The sequence below is a fragment of the Rissa tridactyla genome, chromosome 3, assembly GCF_028500815.1.
Source record: "Rissa tridactyla isolate bRisTri1 chromosome 3, bRisTri1.patW.cur.20221130, whole genome shotgun sequence".
Taxonomy (NCBI): Eukaryota; Metazoa; Chordata; class Aves; order Charadriiformes; family Laridae; genus Rissa; species Rissa tridactyla.
Genome location: NC_071468.1, coordinates 121,069,482 through 121,096,883, shown reverse-complemented (window position 1 = coordinate 121,096,883; position 27,402 = coordinate 121,069,482). Strand labels below are relative to the sequence as shown.

Genomic DNA, 27,402 nt, shown 5'->3' with positions numbered 1-27,402 from the left:
TCTGTTTCTCGTGGCCATGTCCAGCAGGGGAAGCTAATAGCAGAACCTACTGCAAATACAGTAGGAAAGGCAGAAGATGCCTCAGGGTGGAGGCATCCGCCATAAATGCTTTAGCCTCCCTGCAGGTCTCCAGGGGAACTGGGAAATTTGTGAGCCTGATAGACCGGTGTGGCAATACATCCATGCCAGGGGAGGGCACATGGCTTTGCCTTGCACATCCTCTAGCAGGAGGAATCCCAGGGGCTGGGGGACCTGAGGGCTCCTTGGGTGTCATCTTCCAGCCGTGGCTGTGCTGTCTGGGGAGGGCACCATTCCCCAGTGCTCCTCTAATCAGTGTGAGTCAAAACGAGTTGACTTAGCAGAGTCCTGCTCCAAATTGGTGGTAGCTGTGGCAGAATATGACTGATTAACGGTGGAGAAAGGCCAGGCGCAATAACCTCATCAGCTGGCACAGCTGCAACCTGAAGAGGCCGCGTGAACACGGCTGTGTCGGGCTTGGTTACCCCCTGTGCTGGTGGCACGTCCGAGCTTCGTGATGAATAGCAGGGGATGCGAAGTGGACCAGTGACCAGGTTTCAATTAAACGTCTTGCTGAGATCGGCTTCTGCTTTGGGAATGGAAAGTGAGCTCCAGAAAAAAGTCAGTTCCCGTTAGCTGAGCACCGAAGCAAAATTTACTTTTTAAAGCGTTATTTATTATAGAGTTTGTTAGGCAAAAAAAAGGTTAGTCTGAGTGAGCTCTGCTACAGTGTCAGAAAACCCTGAAACCAGAGGCTTCTTCTGGAAATGTTGACAGTGTACCAGCCATAAGTACTGCTGCAAGACCTGGTTGGTCATTTCTCCCCTGAGGGGGAAAAAATAATTGAGATCTATTAGAGGGCAGAAGGCCTCCAGGCTGTTTTAATTTGGAATTCTGCAGCCTGACGTTAATGAGAAAAACTTTTTTTTTTTTTTTTTTGCTAGTTTCTGGCCAGTTCATTTTTACATTATAGACAGTAATAAACTGTCAAGTTGTTTGTGAAAAGTTTGGCTCGATGCATTTCTAAACGCAAAGTACCAGAGCAGTCGCTGTGAAATCCCATTTCACTTTGGCTCAGAGTATCGCAATGACCTTTTTTGTTGTCTTTTGTAATTAATAACTTACTTTTCTGTCATTTCTCCACACTGCCCGTATAAATATTTCAGAAATGGAGCCTCTTGTGTTTGCTAACCTCGTCTTTCGTTAGCAACAGCGAACACATGGGAGTAATTTGGGATGCCAGGTGTGTTCCTCTGTGTGTTACGGTCCAGCACATCCCTCCCGTTCATTGAAGAGTTGGTGTAGAAAAGCTCAGGTAGAAAAGAAAAGCTGTGGAAATGGTGAACTTTCTCCTGCTGCTCCACACGTTGGCCAAGGTGCAACCATAGAGTAAAAGGTACCTGCTAGAGCCAAGAAATAACTAACTTCTCTGGTAGCGTACCCACCTCTCAAGGCTTACAGTTCACAGAGAAGCAGAGCAGATTACTAAAATTGTATTTTTTGTGAAAGTAGACGTAATGTCTAGTGCTCTTATAGCTAGAGCAGTGAAAGGTTAGTGAATGGGAGGAGGTAAAAGCACCCACAAATACATGTACAGCAAATGCTAACAGAAGGAGGGAAAAATAAGACAAATGGAAGACATCGAAGAAGAAACGTTTGCTGGTCCCTGTTGGTTTGTTTTCTGGAGGAAGCCACCAGAAAATAAAAAAGAGGAGGACAAAAAAATGGATTAGTTTAGTGAGGAATCAAACATGGAAAAAGGCAGGGAAAGAAATATGTGAATACTATTTATTTGTGCTGCTAGCTGATAAATTGTTTCCCTCTTAGTTGCTCCATCAAAAGCCAAGGATCCAGCATGTTTTGAGAGATCATATTAATCACATTGATTTATGTTCATTAATTTCTAAGACACGGGACATAACCTAGAATGCTCTAGAACCTGCTAATAAACTCTGAGCAGTGCTGATGGGAAGGGTATGATGTCTAAAAAGCCCATAATTTCAAGATGAATTGATGAAACGTCCCATTAAATTGTTATTTTCAGTGTTGGCAATTTCCTATAGACCTCAGTAGAGGGCAGATGGATAGGCTCCTTTCCCTCCTTGAGAGGATTTTGGCTCTCCAAAGGTATTACCCATTAATTTTGGAGTATTATGAATCATGTATTTAACACACTTTTTCCCCAGTCTGACATGGACAAGAGAGTCCAAACGAGCATATAGTAGTCAGGTAAACGGGCATCCAGTGTGTCCAGGTACAGGGGAAAAAGCTTTACAGGTTCCATCTTAAGATGAGTGGAAATCCCCGTCAAGATAAGGAACCAACAGTCTGTGCCATTTCTGAAAAGGCCAAGGCAACACTGGCGTTTTCCAAAGTTTTGCCTTCAGGGCGCGGCATAAAACGAAGGTTGTTATCATTTGTGGTCAGAGATCTCGTTGTACTTTCCCCAGCACATTAATGTTGGCCCATGAATGCCGGCCATTATAACCGTACGCGTAGGAGTTTTGACTGCTGCTTCATGTGATTAGCTCATTTTTAGAGGACTGCTGAGTTCCCAACTTTTCTGCAAAGTCCCCAAATTACCTGACGTTATTCACTGGTGAGGACGCCAATTCTCGCTAGCCGTTTTTAAAGCAATGGTGCTTGTTTTACTAAGCTAAAGTTGACTTATACATAATCATGGCCCTGCCTATTGAGCAGGTCTCTATGCAGGTTTGGTCTCTCTTGTCCATGTCAGACTGGGGAGAAAGTGTGCTGAGTACATGACTCATAATACTGCCAAATTAATACTTTTGGAGAGCCAAAATTTTCTCAAGGAAGAAGGTGGCATTTTGGCTAAATGATTTCAAAGCGGGGTTACATCTTGATAAACCAGCTTGCCTCTTTGAACTTTCAGTTCAACTGTCAGAAAGTTAAATCAATTTATAGAGTGAATCCGTCTTCGAGTGCCGTTTTCCTGTCTTTTTTTTTTTTTTGTGTGTGTGTCCTTGTTTAAAACCTCAAAACCACCACGGGTAATTTCCCCAAGACCCACTTTAGACGTTTGCGGCGTGTAGCGTGAAGAGTAGGTGCAGCTGGCCAAACCCCAGCAGTCTCATCCTTTCGAGCATTTTCCTCCTGTTTCGGTGAATAACACAAGAAAAGCTGCCATCCTTCTCCCCGCAAAACCAGACTCTAACTGGAATGGCTGCATCAGCCCAAACCTTGCTTTTCTTGAAGTAAGTGGGAGTTTTGCCGTGAACTCAGAGGAGAACTGGATCTGGCCATTTCTGCTGGGTTTCACCTCTGTCTCCATTCGCCACACCTCAGTTGACAAGCAACTCTGCTGAGAGACCTTATCAAGCATGCAAAGCTCACAAATATTGTTTAACCACAACGATCACCACAGGAAACGTTGGCCCGAAATTTAGGTTTTGTTTTGAAAACAGAAAGTTTGGGGGGAGAGCGAGCATTGTTAAATCCAGCTTGGACAAAAATATATCCGTAGCTTTTTTTAGAGTGTTACAGAAAGACAATGCCGTTGCTAACGTCTTCAGTATTTCTTCCCTGTGTTGAAAGGCTCAGCTGGAGAGTTTTGCTTGGGCATGGGACCGAGAAAGTACTGTTGACTTAAGAAACCAACCTTATTTGGTTGTATTAGTAAGGGCAGCTTTGATAACGGTTGATAAACATTCACAATTTTATCAGAGGTGCAATTGCTTTGTGGTAAGACATATCGACGCCACAGCTAGGAGGGGGATTTTTCGGTACCGGACTCCCTAGACTTGAAATGGGAGAAAATTCCCCAGATCTTACAACGCAGAGGGATAAAACGCGGGAGGGAAAGCGGAGAGGAGACTGCCTTGCGTATGGCACCATCAGGAGTTGAGCACAAAACCTCCTCTCCGTACCGGAGCATCCCGCGCCCGTCCCGCGTGCGGAAACCTTAAGGTGGTGGCAGACGCCGAGCCGAAGAACCGAGAACTGGATTTTACTATTTACATTACCATAATTTATCTGCAGCATAATGTTGAAATTGCCACTAGAAAAAGATTAGAAACATGTTTCCTGCTCGATTTCCTCGCCGCTCAGGCCACACACACGCAGAGCGTGCCATTAACCGTTGCAGAGCTCCCGTGCCTGGCGGAGGAAGGTGCTTGTTCAGTAGCCTCAAGCTGCGTCAAGATTTGCAAACCATCAAGAAAACAACCCCGTGCACCATTCGGTTGTGCCCTGCGGTTTGCTGCTGGTGTATACCTGGTTTCCCATCTGATCTCATCGTTTCGGTCACTTTTTTCTTTACATTTACCTTTTTGATCTGAAAAAATTAGCATTTTACACTATGAAAAATCCCCCGATCCTGTGGCAAACCTTCTTCCCTTTCCTTCACCCCTTTGCTACCAGGAATTGCGTCTTTCTAACACCGTAGGCAGATTGGCACACTAAAAGTATGTGGATGCTTTCGGCTGATTTAATTGGATTTGCTAGTCTGAAACGAAGTATGTTTGCTAATTCCATAAACTAGCTACTGTAACTCAAATCAGACACAGTTGCCGAAAAAAAAGCCAGATTTCGTTTTAGTCCAAAAAGGGATATTTCCATGCTTTAAGGGTGGTCTCCCTTCTCCCTTAAAATATCCTTTAATCACTGTGTGTCTTGGTCAACATCCCTGTTTTTACGGGATTCCAGTAGTTTACATTCAAAGTTGGGTAGGTGATGGTTTAATACACGTTTTATTGTTTCGAGTCAAAACGGTTTCATTTTGCTTGGATTTTTACCCGCTGCCGATTGAAAGATTGGAAGTTTTATACTGCGATCTGTCTAGTTGAGGGGAAAGATCGGCAGCCCAGGGTGGCTCTGAAAAAAGCTCTCCGCAAAGTCTCCGCCTGGTGCTCGTAACGTAACCCCAACGCTGAAATTCAAGGCTCTATTTCCATTTCCTTGCGCTTGATGTGGGGCACCCATTTGTACTTAAGTCCCGTGCTGTTTCGGGGGCCGATATGGGAGGTAAAATAATTGTGCAGGGGAGAAGTTTCCCTCTGTAGAGATATGGTTGGTGCTTCGCTGCTCCATAGTCTGGAGGCTTCGGTGGCAGTTTTGCTGTCTGCCAACGTCAGGGAATTAACGCAGCAGTCAGAGGCAAGCCTCATGCGATGCGACAGGTGCTAATCTTCCAGGAAATTCGTCCTACATCCCACCCGTTATGGGAATTTGATGTAAAAATGGTTTAATGTCTCTTTAAAGGTGTCAGCAAGCATGTGAGGACCACACAGCTTGGGTTCCACTGAAAGTAATGGAGTGAAATTGTCTGCATAATTATTTTAGTTGGATTGAGAATCTGCAGTCCTCTCTTGCTTCAGGAAATAAACCTCTGTTAAAACCATATGGCAGTATTCTCCGAAGAGACGTGATTGCAGGGCCACTTCTCTTTCACATCTCCAGGCAGAGTTAGGGAAAGTTGTTATGTTTGTGCATAATTAATCCTTCTTTTTCCTTGTGAGCAGACACAAAAATGTCATTTTTAGCACGTGGGAGGCTGTTGGTGTGTTTGTTTGCATACACACGTAAGCTTGCTTTTCGGTGTACTGAAGCAGCGATAAATGGCGTTGCTTCTGAACAAAATTAGAGACAGGGAAGGAATGTACCGTCACGTGTGCACACCAAAACTGCATAACAGAGAAACTCCATCAGAGTGAGTTATGCTTAAGTTTAGGATAAGGAATGGTACTTTTAGAAACTCCAGCCAGTGGAAACGATGTTACCTTGCTTTAAATGAGGCCACTTAACTCGCACGCACGCACGCGAAATAAAATACAAAGGGCGGGATTTAATTACAGTGCACCTCATCCTCCCTGGCATGTCACCTCCTGCCACTTTTACAGGTGACGGTGGGGTTACCCCGGTCTGAGACGATGGGGGACGCGACACCTTTGGGCAGCGCAGTGGCGCTCGTGATGCTGCCATGCTGCGGGGCCGTGGTCCCGCGCCTGGGCCGGCGTGGGCAGAGCCCGGCTCCTTGTGCTCAGGATACTCCCAGCAACCACCAGGAGCTGGGTACCCGTCCCTGCCTGGCAGGGGTGGGGGACCCGCTCCTTAAGGGAGAAGGCCTTTGACCAGTTTTTCAAGTCGCTGTTTTTGTCAAAGCGGAGAAGGAAACATCTAAAAGCCAAATACGAAGGTGTGAAAACCACAGAGCTTGGTAGAGGTACAGTTATCTTAACTGTCAAGTGAGTGAGCCTTGACTTTCGCTTTAAATTCAGCTGCCACAATTCTCTCTTGCATCAGTTTTTTACCAGTGTGCATCCATTTATTTTAGCGATATTGATTCATGCCACAATCAAAAGGAACGCAAGAAACATTCTCAAAACCTTAGCAAAGAGTAATATCAGCTATTCTCAAATGCTCTCAAGAAATTTTATCAAAGAAAAGCAAAACCGGAAAAAACACTTTTCACTCTCAGATCTGAGTGATGTGCAGGAAGTAAATTACCACCACACCTGGTGAGAGAGTGAGTCTCGGGGATAGATGTTCTGTTCAAGTGGTGCAGTGAAATATCACTAACATGGAGAAGGGAGCATATTTTCCGTAACGTATGCAAGTTACATCATTTTGAACCAATGTCTTGTTGGAAATGCTGCCAGATGCTGGGGGGTGGGCTTGGCAGCAGATCACCCTTGGCAGTAGCTTGGCCATCGAAATCCGTCAGAGATTAGGAATTGGGTTCAGTCTTAGTCTAATGTTGATCATTTGATGAAGGGGAATTGTTAGCGCACGGTGTCTTTTGTCAAGGGAGGAATAACTTGTTTATGCATCAAAACTGGTCATTGATGGGGACGCTTACCGCCAAACTCCTGTGAATGAGAAAAGCTGTGAGAATAATCCCGTAGGCCTTGCGGGAAGCTGGAGCAAAAGCACAAGGAACGATCCATCCTACCTGGCGAAGAGTTAAACCCCGAATTTCTTCTTTTGTCATAGCGCTGAGCTCTCTGTAGACTTTTACCGCTTTCTTTTTTTAAGCTTTGACTTCCTCACAGTTTGTGTTGAAGCTGGAAAAAGTTTTCCATCTCTCTTTTTTGTTGTTGCCTTTTTACTTCATTTAAATTGGTTAAGACAGATGAGTTTTACTTGTAAAAAAACCCAAGGCAACGCACCACTAAAAGATATCCAATTTCTTCAGCATCACCAGCGTTGCTTGTTTTACTTTTCTTGGACAAAAGGGCAAGAGCACTTTGCGTTCTATTTTCCATCATTCTTTGATGGAATTAAATCAGGGTTGTGCTTAAAGAGAAAGGAAGCCCCTCATATGTCCAGTAATAAATGCTGCCCATGGCTTGAGTGTGCTTTTTTCTCTCAGTGGAAAAAAAGCAATCGGTAGGGCTAAAAGGTAGACTACACAGCTTGTATCTAAAATTCCATAACCAAGGGATCAAGTTTTGGCCTCACAGACAAATAACTGTAACCATTACAGTGGAAGCGGCTATATTATTCCTTAAAATGAGTCATATGACATTAAAAAGAAAGGAAATAATAAAATTCAAATTTGTACAAGCTGTAAAGACTTCAGGGCCAGGCTGTCTCGCGCTGAAGACGGTGGCAAGCCTCTATTCATGGTTCTGGCGGACGGTTTGGGCCCCATACAATCCCATTTTTCCAATTGTAGGTTCATACGTTTTTATCCTGCGAATTAAATGAGGATTTGCCACCCACAAAATAAAACCCAAAGAAAGAAACCTGCTTTAAATAGAACGAGCTATTGAGACGATATTAATAGCCTGGGGATGGTGAGTATTTCCAGAATTTAAGTACTTAAGCGTTATTTCTGCCTGTTTTAAGAGAGCAGAATAAAAAATCCTTGCCACTCTTGCATTGCAGAGATGTTTTCCACTGGTGCACTGTAGTGGGCATCCAAACTTAATGACTCACCAAAATAATAATAAAATAGTTAGAGATTATTCGAAGCACATTCCAGTGATGATCTAAAGCGTTCTAACATCTTTCCAAGCTGGAAGCATACATATATATATACATATACATATATATATATATACACACACACACATATATATAGGTAGGGCTGTATGTGTGTGCTTGTGTACATCTTTGAAAGCTATCAACTTCACAGATGACCATTTGAACGACTTGCGATTTTTGTAACGAGGCATCTACAGCTTCTGTTTCTTGCTTTTTCCTTTTTCCAGCACCCACAATGTAATGCCCAAGTGGATTTCTGTTTAGCAGTGAAATAATGGAGTAGTGACAGCAGGGTCAAAGTGAAGTCTGTGAGCGCTAATCTTCTTTAAAAAATGAACTTGGAAGAGGATGGTGCGGCTCAGGGGACTGGTGATGAGACAGAGGTTTCCCTGTCTCATATGCTACATCCTGTCCAGTGACCAAAAATTAATGCCGTGTGAGCTCCCCCGGTGTATGAGCAAAGGAGACTCGTGAATTCAGAAATAAAAATCAGGTCCTGTTTGGACCGATCTTCTCTGCCATGCCTTGAGGAGAAGCCCACTTTCTATTAAATTCGTTGTGGCTGGAATTGGGAGAAGAGGTGTTTGGGGTTTCTGTGGGACAAGCTCCTGAAGAGCTCCCTGCAGAAGCAGCCGGAGCAGTCGTTAGGGGACATTTTGCCTGTGGTAGCCCCAGCCTTTCCCAGGCTTTCCCAGGGTGTTCATCAGCGCAGTTCACCGCGCCGTGAATGGCATCGCCCACTGCTTGTGTTGGCCACCCTCCAGGTCCCTCTTGCGGGCTCATCCCCCCCACCGCCCGCATTCCTGGGGATTTGTTACCTTCTGGTAGCCAAATGCACAGGCAACTGGGGCAGGGGGTGAGATTTATTCTCCAGGCCTCTGTTTTCCTATTGTTTTTAAGTTCACAGGAGGCTCCCCGTTACTAAACAAACTTTACAACTGTCGGCGAAAGGGTCAGCCCCCTGTCAGAGCCCTTCCAAAAAATATTACATTCCTCACAGCCAAATGCAGTTGTGTCACTCACCTCCCTCCCCTCTGTCCCCCCTGGGGCTTTCGGTACAAGGCATGGCCCCTGAGCAGGTTAAACACCTGGCTTAGGCACCGAATTAGCAACCCGCAAAGCCCGTTAGGACAGGCTTAACTTTGGTCAACGACTTGCATCTCAATGGTTTAATGAGTTTTGGGCATGATGTTAGTAAACAGCCGGTCCGGGGTAGAGGCAGTCAGCCTTAGGGCTCAGGGGGGGCTTTCACGTGAGATGGATGTATGTAGGGCTGGAGTTTCTGTAGCAAGGACAGGATTTGTGTTTGTGTAGCTCACAGCAGAATGTAGCTTTGCTTTTCCGCCAAAGGAAAAAAAAAAATAATCCAGTGGGGAGAGTTATGAATGAAGCACTTCCAGGAGCAAATAATGAGGCTGTCTTGTTGGAAAATCCCAAGGTTTTATAATCTCTTACTGCGTTGAGGAGTTCCCTACACTCTCATAGAAGACATAGATTCTCAAAAATATTTGCTTCCAGGCTTAGTGTTGGTATTTTTTCCCCAAGAAGTTTGTCATTTTGATGTCGCTTGTTCTTCATACCAGCATGGAGAGAGGCACGTAGGTTTTTTAGCAGAAGGGGATGGCCAGGAACACTCTGGCCCATCCCTTGAAGAAGAACCATCTCTCTTCGAGGAACCAGCAGATGCACAAATAAGAAAGCAACAACCAAAACCAATCGTGGACTAGTAACATGTTAGTGATCTTCTAGACCTGCATCTGGGGATGCAGGAACACTCTTGAGCATTGGACATGAAACTCTAGTGTTACTTCATTGCGTCTTGCCCGAAAACTAGTGGAAAATGAGAGTCATGCTTGCTAAGCTAATGACGAAATCAATCTTGTAACAGCCACTGTGAGGCAAAGAAATGACAGTTATTCTGAATTTAGAGCCATAGAAAACTCGGGCACAGGGGGTTAAGACCAGCATTTCCAAACTCAGGTTCCTTGTGGTCCGGAATACCTAAGCAGCGTTTCACTGTGCCCTTTCATGGCAGTGGGAGATGCTGACCTCTTCGTAGCACCAGGCCCACAGTTAGCATGAGCTGCCTGACTTGATGTACTCATGTGAAAAATATTGTGTACGTGACTTACCCAAGCACAGACGATCACTCAGTCCTAGAACAGTAGGGCTAAAAGAAACCTCAGGCGACCTAGTCCATTTTTCCTCAGAGGAAGTATTATATATGCTTAGATCATCACTGACATCTGTCCAAATTCTTAAATCCTCCAGTACTGTGCCTTCCACTTACTTACCAAGTCTGTTTTTTGTGTTTTTCTTCTATACTTAAAAAGGAGTTTGCTATTATCATACATTAATCTCTTAAATCTCCTCTACCTCAAATGAAGCCAGCTTTTTCTTGCCAGCTCTCAGCTGACATGGAGATCAATTGATTACCATTTTCTTTCAAAAACATTTTACTCTTATCATGTCCTTTCCTGCTCGTCTCTTTTCTAGACTAAACAAATGTATTTCCTTCGACTTCTCCATGTAGGTCATGCTTTCTAAATCTCTTATCGCTCCTCTTGCTCTTCTCTGGATTCTCTCTTGTTTGTCTGTATCTTTCTTAGAGGGTGGTGTCCCAAACTGGATAAAGCGGTCCAGCTGATGTCTCACCAATTCTGAGCAGAGTGTAATAGTTACCTTCTATGTCTTCTATGCAACATAACCATTAATCTTTCCCAGAACCACATTTACTTGATTTTTATTTTTTTTTAAAGGCAGACTTTTATTATTGACTCCCATTCAACTTGCAAGTCCCTGCTACCCCCACATCTTCCCCCGCAGTGCTGCTGGCATATCGGCTTGTCCTTGTGGGGCGTTTGACCGTTTGATTTCTTGCTCCGAAGTGTAGTACGATGCACTCAACTTTTACTGCATGTCATTTTACTAATGACATGGCAACTATCATTTCTGCAGTTCGCTAAGATCATTTTGAATTCTGAGCCTGTTCTCCAAAGTCTGGAGGATCCCTCCCTACTGGATGTCATCTCAAGATTTTATAACTGTGCTTTGTATTGCATCATCCAAGTTAATAAAGAATTGGCCAAAAGTGCATAAAATGCCTTCCATTTCACTATCACTACTGATAGTCAGTGGGCAACCTTCTAACACCAAACTCTCCTTCATCCATCCCCTGTAGCTGCGTGGGAAGTGGTGGAATCACCATCCCTGGAGGTATTTAAAAGACGTGTAGATGTGGTGCTGAGGGACATGGTTTTTGTCAGAGTTAGGTTGATGGTTGGACTCAATGATCTTAAAGGTCCCTTCCAACCTAGATGATTCTATGATTCTATCATGTAGCCTTTAAATGACACTTTCTTTCCCCCAAAGACTTGAAAGCAGAGATAAGTCCACCCCAGCTTCCACCTGGGATGGAAATGTCCCTGCTGGCATTGGCAGATAGAGGTGGAGCATAACAAGGGGATAAAAACTGTTACTCACCTCCAGGATTGTTGGCAGGATCTTCAGGCCAACGTTTCTTCTCTTAAGCCCAGCTGCAACAATTATGTGCCCCTTAAGGCTGTCCATCTTAAAACTTGCACATGGTGTAGGTGCTTGTGCGAGTGCTCTGGTTACACAGAAAGTTGACTACCTTCTGCAACGTGAAAGTTACCCCAATAAACTCGCTCATTGCCAGCAGCACGAGACTTTTTTACACACTTGAGTGCATAAATAAGAGCAAAGAACGGCATTAAGCGTAATATTTACTGGGGGAACCACCAATTCTTTATACTTTTCAGGAGGAAGAAAGGGAGACATCCATCAAACTGTCATTACAAATTTGATGCCACAAACCTAAGCTCATGGAGCCGCCAGGAATCTGTAAACCTTTTAAAGGATACGCCTGGTTTTGACATTCAAAATAAAAAATCTTTATAGATTTTTGTGGAAAACGGTGATGGGCCAGCAGCTAAACGACATTTCTCAACAGTCAGACAGACTCCACGCAAATTGAATAGATGTCCGGTTTTAGAAGGACAGGTTAATTACTTTCTGTGCTATGCCCAGGAACAAATAATACTTGGCCGGGTTTACTTACTGAGTAGGAAAAGATGTTTGAGGGCGGTTGGGTTGGTTTTGGTTTTTTTCTAAAGGCTGCTGCATCCTGGCTTCTGCCTCCGTATAGCCTGGGTGTAGGTGCCCTTTGTATAACAATAACTTGATACTACTCAAAATACTTGGCGCTGCAAGCAGGGGAGTGGAATGCAATAAGAACACTTTAGCAGGTCTGGGGGTGAGTAAACTCCGGTAGTTTTGGAAGGAGAGGGTAGGGTTTTCAGCGTACGTCTCTCCCTTACTTGGCATTCGCAGACAATAAGAATACGAGGATTAACATAGTAGACTCCGTTTATTACACTTGGGTGGATAAAGCAATTATCTGTCTATCACGGCTGTAGTAAATTGTGCAACAGCATTAACATGGGTGGATACGTGGATAAATGCTACTCTGCCACAGAGGGTGCTGATACACAAGATAATCCTTCAAGTCAAACTTGTAAAGACTGTTTTCTTTTGGAGTTTATATCATGTTACCCCCGCCAGTGTAGACTGAAATGGCATCTTTTTTATTTTTAACCACGTTTTCAGGTTTCTTCAGCCATCTGAAGTTTATTAGTAAGGTTATTTTAGAAATATCCCACTTTAATCGAGTTTAAACAATCTGCTTAAAACCTGCTGCATGGATATAAACACAGTAGTCTTCGAACGCAGCAAAACAATCTGTTGAAAGATAGAGTGCAAACACGCACACATCCATCTATTATTGCTTAACTGTTGTTTCTTCCATGCCTGAATTCCCGTTGTAACCGCAGCGTTCAGCCAGCAATACGCTCCTGGTTTTGGGGGCGTAAAACAAAACCAAAAATGAAAATGCACCTTATTGATGTCTGGAGAGCGGAGCAGCGGAGCTTCAGAGAGCTCTTAGACTAGATTTAAACTAAGCGCCTTAAGTCTGGTTTAATAGCTGTGTTTACATCACCCCCCTCCCCCTTTTTCGTTCTTTTAGAGTAATCAGGTTTCGCAAGCATTAAGAAAACCATCCCCTCCTGCCAGCTGGAGGGAGGCCAGTTCAAGGAGATTTTTTTTCTCTTCTCCCCCTCCTCTCGCCCCCGTCGTTTGCTATGATCTTTACTGCCGGTCGCTGCAGCAAGCAAGAGAAGTTGGCAGGCCCTTGATGGGATAGCTGCCTTCGGGAGGGGGGGAAAGCCTTCCTCTGCAAAGGTATCGCTGGGTTAGGATGAGGATGATAAAGTCAGAATGAGGAGCTCTTGTGCTATTGCGGGACGGCCCTTGCTCTCCCTCTTCTCCTCTTCTGCTAAAAAAAGAGGGAGGAGAAGGGGGGAAGTGTAACAGATATCGGCATGCAGAGGGAATTAAGGCAGGGACCGAGACTTGCCTGACAGTCTCTGTTTATATGAGTTGTCTTTAATGTCTGCGAGCGGCGATGCCAGCGATGTTTAACTGGTTTCCTGGCACACGTGCACGCAGATTCCTTTACGTTCGTGAAGGATGGATAAAGGTGAAGGCAGAACATCGTGGCGCAAGGGGGTCCCACCTGCTCCCTCCACCACCCGGCCACTTTGTGCTGCTGTTCATACGGGGTGTTGCTCGGCTTTGCAGAACAAGCTCCATGATCCCAGTCAGAATTCAAAAGATTTCAGAAAAAAGAAAGGAAGAGAAGAGAAGAGAAGAGAAGAGAAGAGAAGAGAAGAGAAGAGAAGAGAAGAGAAAAGAGAAAAGAAAAGAAAAGAAGAGAAAAGAAAAGAAAAGAAAAGAAAAGAAAAGAAAAGAAAAGAAAAGAAAAGAAAAGAAAAAAAGAAAAGAAAAGAAAAGAAAAGAAAAGAAAAGAAAAAAGAAAAGAAAAGAAAAAAAAGAAAAGAAAAGAAAAGAAAAGAAAAGAAAAGAAAAGAAAAGAAAAGAAAAGAAAAGAAAAGAAAAGAAAAGAAAAGAAAAGAAAAGAAAAGAAAAGAAAAGAAAAGAAAAGAAAAAGGAAAAGAAAAGAGAAAAGAAGAGAAAAGAAAAGATGAGAGGAGAGGAGAGGAGAGGAGAGGAGAGGAGAGGAGAGGAGAGGAGAGGAGAGGAGAGGAGAGGAGAGGAGAGGAGAGGGAGGGAAGGGAAGGCAAGGAAGAGAAGAGAAAGAGGAAAAGGAAAAGAAAAAAGAAAAAGAAAAAGAAAAGAAAAAGAAAAAGAAAAAGAAAAAGAAAAAGAAAAAGAAAAAGAAAAAGAAAAAGAAAAAGAAAAAGAAAAAGAAAAAGAAAAAGAAAAAGAAAAAGAAAAAGAAAAAGAACCCACACGGCAGCGATAGGAGACCTTGCTCATTCACTGGGGAGCTGATGCCGTACCGCAGCAGAGGTGCAGAGCAGTGTGGACCCTGCAACGCTGGGATGAGTTGAAGGCTGGGAGGCAACCGATACAAATGCAATCCCACTGGAGCCCCTTCCTGCTCTGCTTCTTTTTCTTGAAGGACCTTTTCGGTTTCATTCGTTAGATCTTCCAGTTTTGCTGCTGTAGCCCAACTTTCCCTGTGCAGACTTTGGGGGCAGCTCAGCCCCTGCCACATGCCCCCCATCAGTCCTTCATCTGCTGGAGGAGCAGCCTGGAGCCCTGCTCCAAACAGGCATTTTTTGCCTCTCCACATGGAGAAATTTTGGGAGCGAGAGGCTCTTTTGCAGCTGTTGCCATTTGCTGAAAAACCCCGACCTCTGGGTCTGTCTTTCAGCTGGATCCGTGCTTTTCACAGACCCCAGCTGACTTTTAAAAAGCGTCGATAGCACTTTAGATCCTCAAAGGCTTTGCAGCGGTTGAGTTAGAGTCGTTCCCATGGGCGCAAAGGGACACAGGTTACACACCCATGGGATCGTTTCCCCTCACCCTTCCTGCCCCTTCCTCCCTTCGACCTGATGGAAGCTCCGACTCTGTCCCGTGCTGGGCGAGCTGCCCGCGAGATGAGCTGAGTAGAAATTTGCTTGTGCTCCCAGTAAGTCAGTGGGGAGATGACCATCGACACCAGAGATGCTCTGCGGGCTCGACCTCTACGCTGAGGTTCAAACCTGCCCCTGCCTCTGCTCACCCTGGGCTGGAGCCACAGCTCCTGGAAGACAGTAGCGTAACTGGCTCCCCTGGGAGCTGGATCTGGCCCTTTTGGAGCCGTACCAGTTTTCTGCAGATTGTCGGGAGAGCAGGGGTCAGGGAGGAGGAGCTCGGTGGGATTTTGGCAATGGGCCACGTTAGATCCGTTGGATAGGAACTGAGCCCATCCACAGCGTACGTTCCTCTGTCTTTATTTATTTCCATTTCTCTGCAGTAGTTTCAGGTACAGGGTTTACCTGCTTTGGGTAAAAAAAAAATGTGTTTTTTCAGAACAAAAAGAGACAGGGTCTTGTTTGCTGCCTGCATCTGAGCGGCTCCTGTTGACACTGATAGGGCTCTGTGTACAGTCAGGGGAATAAGATCTCCAGTCTAATGCAAACTGGTGCCCTCAGCTATCTAAAAAACAAACATCTTTTTTTTTCTCTCCATTGACTGAATTAACTGTAGTTACTGCACCTACGTAGCTCCTTGTTTTATGAACTATAAGAACCTTTCCTATGCCCAGCCTATGGCCTAATTAGGTAATTATGTCTCTTGGGTGGATTATATTTTTCTTCTCATAATTGTGTCTTTACCCAAGAGACTGGAAGGGTTCCAAGCTTTTCCCTTTCCTGGGTAAAAATTGCTTGGCTCTTTTGTGTTTTGGGTTTTTTGTCGTGAACTTTGGCTTGGGTGCGTTCGGTAGGACTGGGTTGGGAGAAGCCAGCCCGGGGATGACAGTTTATCACAAGCCAAGGGACACAAGAGGGACCCTTGTGACTTGCTGCGGAGGTTTTTCCTTGCAAAGAGCTGACGTGTGTCTTCTGGGCTTTTGCTGATTTATGGTGCTCTTATTTTTACCTCCGGAGCGTAGATTGACACTGCTTTGGAGTGACATCTTGCTGCAGTGATGTATTGTCTGAAATTTGTAACAGAACAATGAATATTTCTGCTTCCTGCTGAATGCTCGGCGTTATCCAGTCCCTGCACAACAGCTGTTCAGAAGCCTTAGGCTCAGGTCTCAACTCCTTTACCGTGGCATAAATGTGGCTGCCTTGACTTCAGCTTTACAAGCCTGTCGCTGAATTCGCAGTCAAGGCCATATGAGTACCTTCCAGTTACATCTGATCCATAGGACCAAATGGGATGAAATGCAGGGAGAGAATCTGTGATGAAAGTCAGAGGACATGTAACCTATCTGTTTGGGGTGTGAAATTGTCTTCTACTGCATGTACAAAGATGTCACTAGTGTGTTAAAGGAGACATAACCAGAGTGCTGGTCTCAAAGACATATACTGTTAGTAGGAAAAAAAGTGCCCGTTCTTTACCTTTTTAAAGTGCTTTACCTTTGGAGAACAGTGGGAATAATCAAAACTTGGGTCCTTGGTCTCTGGCGTTCTTCTCTTGAAGTCATGGAAAGCTTGGAGTGTATAGGCTATAAATTCATAGCTTGTAAACTAAATGATTCTTCTTTCTGCCACCCCTTAGCCTGGAGGAAAGTCCCTTTTCCATTAAAGTTTTCTTCGTTTTCAATCTCAGCACTGAACCCAGAGCCATAGAAAGCCTCGGTTCCTGGCCCTGGTGTTCAAAGGATTTTTATTTTGTTTGCTCTTTCCAGTTGTAGTCACTCCATGGAGTGACTCTCCAAACTTCACTAGCTGGTGCTGAGCGCACTCATGACACATAGCAAACAGAAACCATGGTGGTATTTCATGTTGGGTCGTCACCCTCCATTCTGCTTGGGGCGTCCCAGCAAATGCGTCCCCAGCAGGTGAGAGCCCAGGTTCTTACTTTCATGACCTTTCTGCCTTCCCTTGGCTCTTTTACGGAGGCACCTGACTCCCACGATACTTCTTCTTGTTGAGGCAAAATCAAAAGAGATAGGACTGGGCGATGACTGAAAATAGCTAACCCACTTGAGAGTGATAAAAGCATCTGTTGAAAATCTGGTAACCAGATCTCCTTGGTACCAGAAAAAAAAAACAACACACACACACACACACAAACTGGTGGGTGGTGTACACGGTACAAAGAAAGGGAGTCCCTGAGTGTCAGCATCTGGCGCGGCCACGTGTAGCATAATCTGATTAGTTTTCAGTTCCACACCCACAAGCTGAAAGATAAAAATGCACGCCCCTCCTCCCCGAGGAGGTAAAAAATCTTCAAGCATCAACACCACATTTACATTCTGCAAGTCAGCCTCTTCCGTGGCCCGATTTACATCTTGACTTCTCCAGCGGAGCGGTGGAAGTTCAGTGATGAGAGACGAGCTCACGTCCCTTTCCAGTTACCACATCCAGCAGCCTCAAGATTGCCTTGCTTTGATCTGGAAGGCATTCCTTCGTTTCGTTTAAACTGAAATGATTACGCTGGAGATGAAGCCTCCTCGCATCTTCTGCCATGCCTGGGATGTGATAATTGTACATGAGCTTCTACGGGCCATTTTAACGTGTTTTGAGGCCGTCCTGGACTGGCGAGCACCGTCTGGCTGGCTGCAGTACTCTCTCAGGACTATTTTCTGGTTTGGTTCATGTAAAATGGCCAACACTGGTAGAATCATAGAATCATGGAATCACAGAATCTTCATGGTTGGAAAGGACCTTTGAGATCATCGAGTCCAACCAAACCCCCTACAATCTCTGCCACTAGAGCATGCCCTGAAGGGCCACATCTAGACGTTTCTTAAACACCTCTAGGGTACTGGGGTGGATTGATGGCAATGCTTTCTGTCTCCAGAAACTAATACTCAGGTTGGTGTTTGCTTGAAATAGCTGAGTAGCGGTGAGAGACCAGAATATTGCTCGTCATTTTGGAGCAAATAATGGATTTCTAATATCTATCATGTTTTCTACTGTGACAACAGACAAATCGGAGCAGCTTGTATAACTTTTGCCTATTAACTCTCAATTTTTCTCGTCTCTTTCCCGTCTCCTTGCCTGTAACCTGATGTATTCCCATAGCCACTGGGTCCCATCTTTATTTAGTAACTCATGGGACAACCTCAGTCTTTTGGGCTACGTTTTCTATCCAAGGCTGCCTGTGTTCGTAACCATTTTGTTCCCCCTCCACCAAACCCAATCCATTCCACAAAATTGTCTCTGCAACAGAGCAACCGGCACTAAATGTGGTGTTGCAGGCATTGGGATGGCTGCGACATTATTTTATCCTATTCTTTACATAGCTTTATGTCGCTTCTTAATGTACTCGCTGCTGCAGCCGATCACGGATTCTCCCTGAGCTATCCACACTTGCTACCCTAATCTTTTTTCCTGAAATAAAATTACACCTCCTGACTGAGACCAAGGAATACAGCTTTTCTTAGCACGCTCCCCTGGGATCAGGAATTTCTCTGTCAACGGACACATATATCAACGAGAGATGAAAAGCAGCTTGTGGAATGAGTTTTAAACATGTATCACATATTTCATTGCTGCTGCTTATGTGCTGCTCAGAAGGCCTTTTTAGAGCGTTTTCAGCCCATACCTCATGGCTCCTCTGTACTTAATGGGATTTTATTTTATTTTCTGCACAGGAATCAGGGCAAGAGATTTATTTAAGTTGCCTGCGCTTCTTTGTGAGCACCTCCTGAATATGAAGTTTTTGTTGAGTTTCCCGCTTGCTTTCAATGTGAGCACGTCTTAGCTTTTCTCAAAGCACAGTAACCCGTAACGTGCGAAGCTGTAACGTAATCTCATCTCACTGGGACATTTCGCTGGGGGAGTGTGGCTCCTTCTGTGGATCTCTTTGTCACAACATGACTCCATGTTACAACCCTAAATTTTAAATGTCCAGAAGGGGAAGGCAAGTCTGCCTTCGGCCCCTTGCTGGTTTCTGGGGACTTGCAGTTCCATTGATGCCTGGGGTCTTCCAGATGTGCATAGAGCTCTCTTTTCCCTACTTTTTTTTTTTTTTTTTTTTTTTTGGGGGGGGAGGTGACAACACCCAAACCCACGCATCTCTAGATCATTTCAATTCGACCAGATGTGGGAATCTTTCTTCTTTTTTTCCCTTCTTTTTTTTTTTTCATCTTTTTTTCCTTCTTTTTTTCCCTTGCCTACACTAAAGCTGAATTTTGTTTTTCTGTGATAGACCTAGTTCATTATAATAATACTACTACTACACATAATTAACTATAAGCTCTTTCTAGCAAAGCTATCCACGGGCAAATACAGTGTGACGAAAACAAAGCTGGGGGTTATCGGGCACAGGTTGGTGCAGGAGCAGTGACCTATATATAAGGAGCGTTCATCGGGTCATCTGAAGACCGTTAAAATAGCTTGTGCACCGGTTTGTTAGCGATTCTTTAGCAAAAAGATTTTTCTCTGAAAGTTCCAAATAAAATTCACTTTGGGGGTGGATTCGTTCGCAGACAAAGTCAGCCCTGGCCTGTGAGGCCGGAGATAGGCTAATTGTGTTTGCCTTATTTTGAGCCCTCTTGAATTTGCCGAAATGTGATTAGGAACGAGTAGAAGAGAAAAGGGGAAGGGACAGAGATGCCTTTAAAAAAAAACAGCGGGAAAAGTACGACTGGCAAAGGGAAAAGCAAGTACATAGAAATTGTGGAGGAAGAGGAGATGGAGAAGGAGATCCCAAGAGAATACTGACTGCCCGTGTGCCTGAAAGTCGTTCCTTCAGATTTAGCAGCACCCAGCTTGTACAAGTTGTAATTTAAGTAGTTTGAACAGATAATGCTAAAGACTACCAGGTTAGATGTTATCCTGTTAATTCAGCTGCCGTTACGGAGTTGTTACAAGCCCACCAAAAACCGTTCCCCATTGAAAGTGACCGATGCCTCCCGAAGAGGGAAATAGCCACCCATGTCAGCTCCAACAGCACCTTCTCCCTAAGGAGAAAGCTCCCGCCTACCCTGTGCTTTTAGGCTGAGTCATCCTGGGGGAGAAAAATCATACTTCAAAGTACAAACTAATGGGTCAACTAATTAATTTTTTTTAAATTGCTAAAGAAGCTTCTCCAAAATTAAATTCCATTCAGTTTCTTCTCATCTCCCAGCCTGAATCCTTCACTTCTCTATCTAGAACCATGATTTCTCTGAATCTAGTTTGGATTTAGCTGTTTAGTTTTGACGTCGCTTTGCCTATATGTCATGTAGGCACCATGGTCCCAGTTAGATGGTGTGAACCCGTGTACTTCAGTGCTGCGGTGAGAGGTACCGTTAAAACGCCGTTTTTTTTGAAGAGTGGTAGTCTGATAGCGCAGTATCAAGATTCAGTGGCCTCGTTTATGCTTTTAAAATAAATTAACCAATGCCAGAATTGGTCCTCTGGCCCTAAAACTGACGGGACAGTCTGACCGTGTCTGCAAAGCTGAACTCTCGTAGCCTGCAGACAGATGGCTGTGCTCACACTGCTGAGGGACAACGTGGATTATCGCGAGCCACTGGGGATCACCTGGAAGGGTTCAAGCCCAAACCCTACCAAGGACCCTTCTTATTGTTAAAAGCACAAAAATACCTTACCCAGTTATTGCTCGTGCCTGTGCCCCGCCACTGCTTACAGGGACGGAGGCAGACGTGGTTCTGGGTTGCAGTCAGGGTTCTGAGCCCCTGTTTCAGCTCTGCCGGAGGCTTTTTGTGTGACCTTGCTCGGTAACTTAGGGTAAGATTAATTCCATTTAATGTTGACTAATGGTGAGAGCGTCTAATTAAACTAGTCATGTGTGCTCCCTCTCTGATCAGAGAAGGAAGAGAAAGCAAATTCAGAAGGTGAATCATCCCGTTTTAAGACTGGTGTCAGAGGCAAAGGAGATGAATTGCCCTCTGGAAGTAGCTATTTCTTTCCATTAACTGTAGAGGAAGTCTACATTAGAGGAGTTTAGACTAGATGCCTGATTTATGAATGGCTGAAGTTAAGTGAAATTGTTCCTGACCTTAATCTCTATGCATGCCTGTTTCTCCCTATGTTGAATGCTAGAAATAACACCTTCTGCGCCTCACGTTCAAAGGCGAGGAGCATCCTCTAACTACTTTGGAAAGAAATTAAACCTAGGAGCAAAAGTACAATTAGAGACGTAAAGCCTTTACTCTTGAAACATCTCAATGACAATCTGAGCAGTACCATTTGGGGCGTCCTGTTGCTTTTGTCATTTTCCCCCTTTACACTTTGACGACCCAGCACACATAAATTACTTTTCCCAATGCGGCCGTACGGCACGGGGGCAGTTAGCCTGTTTTTGGGGAGAGAAGTGGGAGCACTGAGGAAGGCTGACTGTGCAAGGGAGTGTAGGACCCAGTCGTGGCCAGCAGCTTTGAAGGTTTTCCTTGTGATACTGCTCTTCTCAAATGTCAGTGACTATTTACTTTTTGGAAAATCTCCCAGAGGAATGAAAGCTAATGACCAACTGTGACAGAGTTAAAGAAAAAAAAAAATAAGGGGCAAAGAAAAGCTTGCATTTTCGTAGCAAAAATCCACAACGTATAGACCAGGCATGGAATAATTGTCCCACTTGATAACTTGTACTTACCTATGAGGCTTCCTTTTGGAAAAGAAAGTTTGCCCCTTTAACTACCTAGTGTAGTTAAAGCCGCAAAAAAAAAAAAAAAAAAAGACCTTGTGTGGGTGTTCTCCTAAGTGCTTATTTTGATCCAAACTGCAACACGTTACACGTCTGTATGGGCACGGTTGTACTCGATAAGGCTTTCACCAGCACAACCATGCCCAAAACACGAATCACCCCACCGATGTCGCTGTGTTATCGGGGGTAGCTGAGATACTTATAAGTCCGTTAAATCTAATAACAGGTCCTTAGAGGCCATTTTGGGGTTTTTTTTGGGGGGTGTGTTAAGTTACTAAATCCTGTTATTAACGCTTTTATTTTATGATTTGCTGTTTCCAGGGCACAGACAGAAGCTTGATGACTCTAAACCTAGTTTGTTCTCTGAACGCCTCAGTGATTTAGGGCGCATTCCTCATCCCAGTATGAGAGTAGGGGTCCCGACCCAGAGCCCACGGCCCTCTCTGAACTCTGCACCAAGTCCTTTTAATCCACAAGGACAGAGTCAGATTACAGGTAAGAGACAGAACCATAGGTTTGACTTGCACAGGCAATGGTAGTAATTGCTTATGGATATTTGTGTCTCAACGGCAGCAAAAGAGGTTGTTATAGAGTGAGAGATGTGTTCCAACCGAAGCTAGGCGGGAAGTGGATTTCTCTATAGTGTTTGAAGCTGAAAATGTCTTACTTTTTTTTTAAAATATCTCTTTGCCATAAGTCCAAAATAGCCAATCTGAGTCAACTGAGTAGGAATCTGGTGAAATTCTCGCTGCCACGTTGTCCTCCCTGTGCACAATAGTACCTATTAGAATGAACGTTTTCATGCAGCGTTTTTGTTTTGCACTGGTGGTGGTGGAATCCGCCAGCATTTAAGGGTCTTTATATCGGAATACTGGAATATTATATTGGAATAATAATACAATCTTCTCATGTGGTGGTTTCCTTCTAGCACCCGTGCTGACCGCTGTTACAATACACGAGCTGGGTTGTGGAGAAACCTCCAAAGGTTGCTTGTGAGGGCTGTATGCAACATTTATGATTGCATGCTGCGAGACAGATTTCATTGTGCTGAGAGAAATCATAAAGTACCATGTGTCACAGATTATAAGACCGAAATAAGATGTTTAACTGCAGCTATGCCAGAAGTCTGCAACAAACCCATGAAGCCTGCAAAATAAACCGATTTTGTCATTTTTCTAAATTCAGACCTGGTTATTTTTTCCTAAAGAGTGTCAAAACAACCTTTACCTAATTTTGGCCATTTCTACACTCAAAACTTGCGCTGACGTATTTGTGTCTGTCCAGGACGTGAAGAGGTGTTGCCCCTGACCAATTCACTTGCGTAAAATTGTTGGAGAACTTCACCTAGATGCAAGTCCACCAACAAAACTCTTGGCTCAATTTATTAGACCAGTTTAAAAGTCCGTTCTGCTGCTATAGTTGCATCTATACCAGGAGACCTGTGCCAATCTTATATACCAGTATTCCTTTACTGGTAAGCACTCCCAGTATGTACATAGTCTTTGAGTCAACCTAGGAAGATTTCTGGTTTCATGTTTCAAGTGGTTTTGACATGATACCAGCTGAAACTTAGCGGTTTTAACAAAGTGTTGTGGCTTTCTTCTTCTTTCTTTTTCTTCTTTTTTTAAGTTCAACTGGTTTATTAATTTGCAGTAAGGAAGAGAAGTAAGTGGGTTAATTTGAACCCAAAGCACCCAGGGAATTGAAACGAAAAAATTGTTCACATGAGCTGTGGCAAAGTTCTTCCACATCTAGAAATCTAGCTTTAACTAGTGTAAAACGTTTATAATATATTAAATATGTCGATAGTACTCATTACAAGGTACCTTCTGCCCACCAGCTTTCCAGAGCAGGTTTCTTGGCCGGGCTTAGTGGGTTTTTTTTGTTGGACATGTGAAGTCAGGGCTCTTGTGCATATCATTTTTCGGGTAAGAACTGCCAAACTAAAACCCAATATTTTTCCTATCGTACTGTCTTCTGTCTGGCAATGTTTGGGGACGTAGTTCCCGAGAAAGCAGGGGGAAAATCGGGGGCTATAATCAGCTTTTTTCTTTCTTCCTTGTGCCTCCATAGTTTACCTATTGTGCAACACTATATCTAGGAACGAAGGAGGGTGAAATTCTTCCTGACCCCATCTGGTGATCAGCTTATGCCCTGAAGCACGAGAACTGAGATCCCCTTGTAATTTTCTTCCTAGCTAAGTGTAACCTCATATGCTGCTCTCATTCACGTAAATGCCTCCTGTAGAAAATGTTCTGCTGGGTTTGATTAATAGAGTACTTCTCTGTCTCCTTATGAATCAGCAGCAGCGTTTACAGATCCGGGAGGTGAAAACTTCAGATGGGCTTTAAATTAGCCTGACTGGAAACAAAGCTGTGTGGCATTCGCTGTCTTCTCTGCAAATTTAAGAGTCAGCAGTTCAAAGTACCAGCCGAGACATCGTCGAGGGAGGGAAGATGTGGTGCTGGTAGGGCAGAGGGAAGTGAGCTGAACCGAGGAAGGCAGGCTGACTTCGCCATCTATCATGGGTTATGTGCTTTTCTTGCCAGATAAACTCACGGGCACGGGATACTTTAGGATCCCAAATTGCTCTAATTTCCCCCAAAACAGCGAGGACTCGGCTGCTTATTAAAGTTTGAAGTGAATAAGCGGTTTGATACGGTATTTGCCATGTTATTCCCCACTCTTCTCTCTTCTTCAGTTCAGAAAAGTCAAGCACCCAGCCCTCAAAGGCTACTCGTTAGCTTTCTGGTAGCCCTCCCATTTAATAAGGCGATTAAGCGTGACCACGTTACATCAGGGTGAGCTCTGCGAATCGGGCTGCCTTCCCCACAAGGCTTTTTGGTGCTCTCCGGGACTTTGATTGTAATCTGTAAAGCTCTACGCGCTTTGATGTTCCACCAAAGTGCTGGGATGCTTTTTGTGGACAGTCCCTCCGAGTTCTTCTGGGATGAATGGATGCTCCTTGCCACACAAACCCTGCCCAGGAGAGACAGAGGTGATGCCGCAGACGAGGCAGCTCTTTGATCGGGTGTGAGGTGACCATGGGAAATTGCTAAACGTCCGCCTGTTTTGTGTGGTAGGGAGTGAGCTGTTTGGGCTCTCCATCTCCACCAGTTCCCTTGTTGTGGTGCGATATTCAGTGGGAATACCACTGGCTTCTTAACAGAGTCACTGGGCTGGTATGGCTGGGGCATGTATTAAAAGGAGAATAGACCCTTGTGTGAAAAACAAGGATTTTTTTATTACCTTTATTGGAATTAACCAAGCATTCCTTTAAAAATACCTTTATTTCTTAATCTTTTTACCTAGTCATTTAGAGAAAATAATTAATTCCTAATAACTTTAACAGTAAATACTGGTTTCCTATGACAAAATCCGTATTATTGCTGGTAAGCACATACACTGTTTTTGTTTCGTTCCACTTGAGGTCTTGCATAGCTATTGCATGATTAAACAGAAATAATATTTAAAGCCTGGCTGGCCCGCACCTGAGCCCGAAAGAACTCAGCACTTTGGGGTTCACTCTTATATTTCTTTTCTCTGTCGAGGTTGTGTTTATTTTCCTAGAGTATCAGAATACAGGTTTTACAAATCACGGCACAGTCCTAAACCTACCACAGGACCGGGCCGTGGCAGTGCAAGGCACAGAGTTGCCCTTATTCAACATGGCATTTTAACTAGGATTCTGCAAAAGCAACATCGAAGGGCCATTAAAAAACAAATCGTCCAATAAGCAGATGCCTTTGCTGAGGCAACGCAGATTCAATTTGAACCCTGCTTGCTGCCCGTAAATCAGGAATCCTGTCTGTTCACATTTGGATACTGGTATATTTGCTTTTTTTCTTTTTTTTTTTTTTTCCCTTTCCCTAACGGCACTCGCTCAACTTGCTCACGTATCCGATTACATTCCCGTTCAGACACAGAGCTGTTGCATCAGTGTTTCAGTACGAAACGAGGAAAACTGTTGTTTTTCTAAAACGCAACCGGTGAGGGTTAGCTTCTATCGGCCGGGAAAAGCCACGGGCGTAACGGTTGGGCTGCGGGGGCTGCGGAGTGGGAGTTAAGTGAGGTTTCATGCTCCGTCACCGCTGTGGCACCCTCTGATCTATGGGCAACCTGTGACTTTCATCACTGAAATAACAGCACTCAAAAGCAGGTCCTGTGAAACCTTTTTTTTTCTTTTTTTTTTTTTTTCTTTCCCTTTTCCTCTTCCCCTCCCCATGCACTTCAGGGATGTTATGCTTCAGTTCTTCATCATTTTTAGGGTAGTACGAGGCAGATTTGAAGGCTTCAGAGGTGGCTTAGCTGGAATCTAACGAGGGAACCCATCTCCACAGGCGGGCAGGGACTGGTTTCAGGGCCCACGTAAACTGAAGGCCATGGGCAGAAAACGCCTTTGGCTCTCGGGTGGAGGATGAGGATGGTACCAGCTGGGCTCTCCTTAATTCCCCCTGTTCAGGACTTGCGGGCAATGGGCTGGACGCTGCCTTTTTGCAGGGTCCTGGAGAAGGCAGCAAGCCCAGCTCATCACAGCCTTTTCCTGGGCTCTGGGGATGCAGCTGTGCAGCATCGGCCTCAAAGACTGGTGTCTGTTCTCCAACACCATCAGCTTCAGGAGAGGTTTAAACGGTGTAGCTGTTACTAGACCGGCACCTGTGCAAGTGCCCTGCCAGGGGCTGGCTGTGTTTTAACTAGGACCAGCAGAACTCTGAAGCACACCCCAGTTTGTAGCTGGTGCACAACAATCTGAGACCCCACGTGGAGTACTGCATCCAATTCTGGAGCTCCTACTACAAGAAAGATATGGACGTGCTGGAACGTGTCCAGAGAAGGGCCACGAGGATGATCAGAGGGCTGGAGCACCTCTCCTATGGGGACAGACTGAGAGAGTTGGGGTTGTTCACTGTGGAGAAAAGAAGGCGCTGAGGAGACCTTCTAGTGGCCTACCAGTACCTTAAGGGGGCCTACAAGAAAGCTGGTGAGGGACTTTCTAGGATGTCGGGTAATGGTAGGACTAGAGGGAATGGATTAAAACTAGAGATGGGACGGTTCAGACTGGACGTTAGGAAGAAGTTCTTCACCATGAGGGTGGTGAGACACTAGAACAGGTTGCCCAGAGAGGTGGTGGAAGCCCCATCCCTGGAAGTTTTTAAGGCCAGGCTGGATGGGGCTCTGAGCACCCTGATCTAGTGGGAGATGTCCCTGCCCATGGCAGGGGGTGATCTTTATGATCATGAACTAGGTGATCTTTAAGGTCCCTTCCAACCCTAACAATTCTATGATTCTATGAAAGTACGTGGTTGCCTGGAGCAGATAATTTAGAAACAGCCCAAGTAATAGGCTTATAGGGTGGATATTGCCTTCAGCTCGCTGTGACGTGGAGTAAAAGCTCCAAGACTGAGTGGATGAGGTGGTGGAGCTGGGATTTCTGCTGCCGTGAACACAAGGGTGGCTGCAGTCTGCTGGATTTTATACAAATTGATTGCATCCTTCAGGCGACTGGCGAGTTGCCATTGTGAACCTCCATTTGGTAAAGCTTGCGTCCCTCCAATTAAAGTATTCTTTTAACTTTATTTTCCCCCCTCCTTTACAGTTTAGTTGCCCTACTGGCAACTAAACTCTTCAGTTTATTTTTTTTCTCTTTTAGAAATGTGACTCTTGCAGTGGGAGGAGAAATGGTTTTAGAGGTTCTTCAGGCCAAAATCTGGTCTCAATTACACTTCTGTACGTTGGGGTGTAACTCCATTGGGTTTGACTTCATTGATTGAACTGGGCAATTCGCATCAAGCC

The 27,402-nt window shown here is 44.6% G+C and overlaps 1 protein-coding gene across 7 annotated transcripts in view; it reads left to right on the top strand.

Moving 5' to 3' along the window:
• RUNX2 (RUNX family transcription factor 2) overlaps window positions 1-27,402 on the top strand; it is a 91,783-nt gene that overhangs the window by 33,577 nt on the left and 30,804 nt on the right. For 6 of the 7 annotated variants that reach the window (XM_054194651.1, XM_054194650.1, XM_054194645.1 and 3 more), the window contains one exon: window positions 21,931-22,104. The exons of the other annotated variant lie outside the window; for it this stretch is intronic. In XM_054194651.1, the coding sequence (XP_054050626.1) occupies window positions 21,931-22,104 (174 nt within the window). The remainder of the gene's footprint in view (window positions 1-21,930; window positions 22,105-27,402) is intronic. 7 annotated transcript variants of the gene reach the window in all.